This window comes from Anser anser (assembly GCF_964211835.1).
Source record: "Anser anser genome assembly, chromosome: 3".
Taxonomy (NCBI): domain Eukaryota; kingdom Metazoa; phylum Chordata; class Aves; order Anseriformes; family Anatidae; genus Anser; species Anser anser.
Window position 1 is genome coordinate 48,660,474 of NC_139722.1, and position 4,200 is coordinate 48,664,673.

Here is a 4,200-nt window from a genome sequence, read left to right on the forward strand (position 1 = left end):
ACCAGATACTGCTTACAACGGGCTGTTTGCCCTCGCAGTGATAACTGAGCTACATAACTAACATTTTTTATAGCTGCTGGTTAAAGTGTTTTCCTGTTCCTGAAGAGCTTTCAAATATTTCTGCCGTGTATCTCTACTGCTGTTTAATAATTTGTTGGTGATGGGAAGGAGGCAAATCATGTTGGTGTTAACCTTCTCAGAGACCCTTCGTGATTTGGGATGGTGATGTTTTTGGAATCCTCCCCCAGATCCCTAAAGGGGAGATCAGCTAAGGTGCCCGAGGTGGCATTTCCTTCACACAGAAGAGCTGCTATTAAATGTGCTTGACCAAGTAGGACTCTCAGTACTTAGGATACGTCTCTGGAATCTGCTGTAATCTGTATTTGTGATGCTCAGAGCAGGCTTTCAGCTGCCGGGCACATCCTTTGCTCATTCTGGGAAGGTCAGGCTATAGGGAGGCACGGGAGAGAAGGTGCAGAAGGAAGGAGGGTGTCTGTGGCAGTGTCCTGGTGTTCTGTGTAGACGGCTGCTGCAGTGACAACAGTGTCTGCTACTGCAGGTGTGCCGCACTACGTGCAAGATGTATGCACCTCATGCAGTACGTACTAGATCAAAAAAGGTCACCTCTGACTTTCAGTTCTAGTTTAACATTCCTTTGCTTCTGAGTTGAAGTCAGAATACTAACAGCGCTCTCCTACGGGAACATGTTTGGCATTGCATAAAATGAGTAAATTAAGACCATCAAAGAAATGTATGTATTTTGAGTTCAGGTATGCTCAGCTACCAGTGGAAACAGCTGGACATTGGGTGATGGTCTGTGTACAGCAACTTGTGATGCAGCTGGTCACAATGCACGGTTACAGTGGTTACCCTTAAATGAGTACCAGGCCTCATCCCTCGGCTTATTCTGTATTTATTTTTTTGTATGGTTTTGCTCATACTGCCTGTTAACAGCAGGACTTCTTTCATGGTGCAAACATCATCTTTAGAGCAAAGCGACAACTGTTGTGGGGAAACCGAACTCTGACTTTTGGGAAGTGGCAGTCTTAACAGAGTTAGACCTGACAGTATTAGTGGTTTCTTCCCTTCTTGTTCAGGCTGAAGAGGCTGAAGTGCTGACTTTCTAAAGGGGGGGTGGAGAGGAGCAGGCAGGCCTCCCTGTTTCAAAAGAAATGCCAAAAGCAGGCGGTGATGAAAATTAGTTTGTTTTTATAGTGCCTCGAGGAGAGGGAGAAACTGTCTGCATCAGCACTTAGAACAGCCCTGAAACCAAGAGTACGATCTGCCTCTTATTCCAAAGACAGACTACGCTCTTTGAATTTTCCTTTGCAGGGGGCACACAATACGATCGCGATCATGTTGTTGTCAACACAGTCAACGAAGAAAGGTTAACGCAGTGCTGGGAACCACTCATTGTGTAACTCCAAATGAGCAGCGATGACGTGCGGATCGGGCGCTATTCTGGACACTAGAATCGGCACTGCCATCCTTGAAGGATGCAGGATCAACAACGAGAGCTCTGTCTTTTCTTTGCAGTTAAAAAGAACAAGCAACAGAATGACTTCACACCTCTCTAGCTAAGATTATTAACCCCACGAAAGCTTGAGTATCTCTCAACCTTTTTTTTAATCATCACAATGCAAAGTGAGATGGAGAATGGTGGCGTGCCTCAGGCGAGTGTGGAAGAACTAAAGGTGGGAGAGACCCCACAATTACAATCATGTCAGGGAGCAGTTAATCCAGAATAGTCAATAAGTGTAATTTTAAATTATTTTTAAAGTTTCTTTTTTTAACTGAGAAGGGCTAAAAAAAAAAATAATTAAAGCTTATTTTATAAAGGACAGGAGTGCAATGTGTATGTGGGTATAGCAACTTAGGCCTATGGGCTGTAGTATAGAGGAATATTCACTACTGAAAATTAATATATTTGTTTCACTGGAACAAACTTATGTTTACTGAAAGCTTAAAGACTTCTAGCACACAGCAAATCCAAAGAATTTTTAACATGTGCCTTCAAATCTTTGCTAATAGTATGCTAAAATAGTAAGTCCTAAATTAAGAAAAAAAAATTTTCTCATGTAGAGAGAAGATATAAATGAGTAGATGTTTTTTAGAAAAATACAGGGCTGACAAAATAATTTATAAGAATGTGAAGAACTTGCCTGCCCGCTTTCTAGGCTGCCTGATTTTTTGTTACAAGTATTTTACTTCTTTGCCAAGTCAAATTTTTACCTTTTAAAACAGCTCCAGTAAATGCAGTCTTCGTGAACTCTAGAATCATTTACCGTATAGGGAAAAAAAAAAAAAGAGTTCTTAAGGAAACTGTCATTAAACATGACTGCAAAAGCATCTAAGCACAGTGGTTATTACGCTTCTTAGCCACCACCTTTTGGCCTGTGCTCTGGCTTACTGTGGAGAATGCCAGACTCCCTGCTGTGCCGGGTGGTGTTGGAGAGTGCCTGCGGTGTGCTGCTGGCTCCCAGTCTCTGCTGGGCAGGAACCCTCAGACCGCCGAGCTTGGATACTTGTCATGGGTACAGGGGCAGCGCCTGCTCAAAGTTAAGCATTGCAGGTGTAGTAAAGAACTTGTGGCAAGTGAGAGATACTCAGTGGCTCCTGGACGTTCTTCTGTTGCCCTGCGCTGAACCTGTGTTTGTTAGTTTTCCTTAGTAATGTTGACAGAAAAGTAAAATACGAAGAAACTTTTGTACACGCTGCTGTGTTTTGTTCTGGCTTGGACCAGAGTTACTACATGCTGCTCCTAGGAGCATCAGGCCTTTGTCTAGCATAAGTCTGTTTGAAAGTAACGCTTTCGTGACTGTTGTGTTGCCTCAAAGGATACTGGTGCTTTCATTGTTACCACCACAGAGGAAGAGCTTCACCAATTCTCTTTCTTTTGTACAGAAGTTTTGTTCCTTCTTGTGTGTTGCTTTTAGTTCTTCATAGAAAATGTGTTATTGGTTCCAAGCAGTGGCACTTTGTCATACGGATGTGCTCTGGCTATATATATAGTATAGCATTTCATAAATAAATAAAAGTTAGGTAATACTTCATTGAAATTATTTTTAAGTTAAAAAACTAATATTCAACAGTTTTGCTTCTGGCTCTTGCTTTTCTCTGGCTGTAATCATTCTGCTGCAGCTGCCTACCGAGGCATGAATACACGGTGGGGAATAGCTGCGGGCTCTGAGGAAGGAAGGGCTGCCTCTCTTACACAAACAGGTGCTCAGTGCACTTGCAGATGGGGCTGCAGATCGCATGGCTGCTGCTTCTGTCCCCCGGTAGAAGCACTGCGTGACGTGGTTTTTCCACCGTCATCGCTGCACCACATGAAATGTGCAGGTCCCAGCTAAGAGGTTACCGCTTCCCCTTGATCTGCCTGCACAGCTGCACGGAAGTAACTCCCATCTCTGACAAGAAGGTAAGTTTAGAAACAGACCGGTGACCACATACCCCTCAAACGCTTCAGCTCTACCAGCAGTGATAGGGGGCACGGAAGGAACGGGGTCTGACTACTGACAAAATCATGTCTACCATACCCCTGTGAACACTCTAGTCAGCCGAATCTGTACCGTGAGGCAGACCACGAGAATAGTTATCGGTTACAGACTGATTTTGTTCCATGCTTCTACTCAGATTAATTAAGTCATGAGAGGTTTGGTCCAAGTACATCAAGCCTGAAGTACAGTCCTGAGACAGCAACAAGGCTACTTCATACGGGAGCTTATATGGATGAATGGGACAGATTGTTCATATATATAGTAATATATATTAATAAAGGTGAACGGAACTGAGGAAATTGGGGGAAAAAAAGACAACACAAGTTTCATACGGACAATCAAACGAAAGTCTCACCATTTCAGTATTTAGCTGAAAACACCTAGAAAACAAAAGCTCCAACGACCTACAACTTGAAAGTGCTGCTGTGCTCCTCATGTCCCAAGAGTGAGGAATGTCCTGCAACAGTCACAACTACATTTGCAACATGTTTTTCATGTAGAAACACCTGAAGAGGCAGTTATTTCTGGTCTGTGTATTAACAGTTAGTAACAAAGTATGAAGGAAGCAGAGGCTTTTCTAAAATGAGGTGATTTTTTTTAAAAATGATGCATCCTTTGAGCTTTGTAAGAAAAAACAGTTGCTACAAACCACTTCATGTTCAAGTGTCATTTACCAGTTAAGTATGACTGAAGGCAGTGC

General features: G+C 42.9%; 1 protein-coding gene across 3 annotated transcripts in view; it reads left to right on the top strand.

Moving 5' to 3' along the window:
• Positions 1-3,053, top strand: part of CRYBG1 (crystallin beta-gamma domain containing 1) — a 96,432-nt gene extending 93,379 nt beyond the window's left edge. For all 3 annotated transcript variants that reach the window (XM_083830163.1, XM_083830164.1, XM_083830165.1), the window contains one exon: positions 1,333-3,053. In XM_083830163.1, the coding sequence (XP_083686289.1) occupies positions 1,333-1,421 (89 nt within the window). In that variant the 3' untranslated portion in view covers positions 1,422-3,053. The remainder of the gene's footprint in view (positions 1-1,332) is intronic.
• The last annotated feature ends 1,147 nt before the right edge of the window (positions 3,054-4,200 follow it).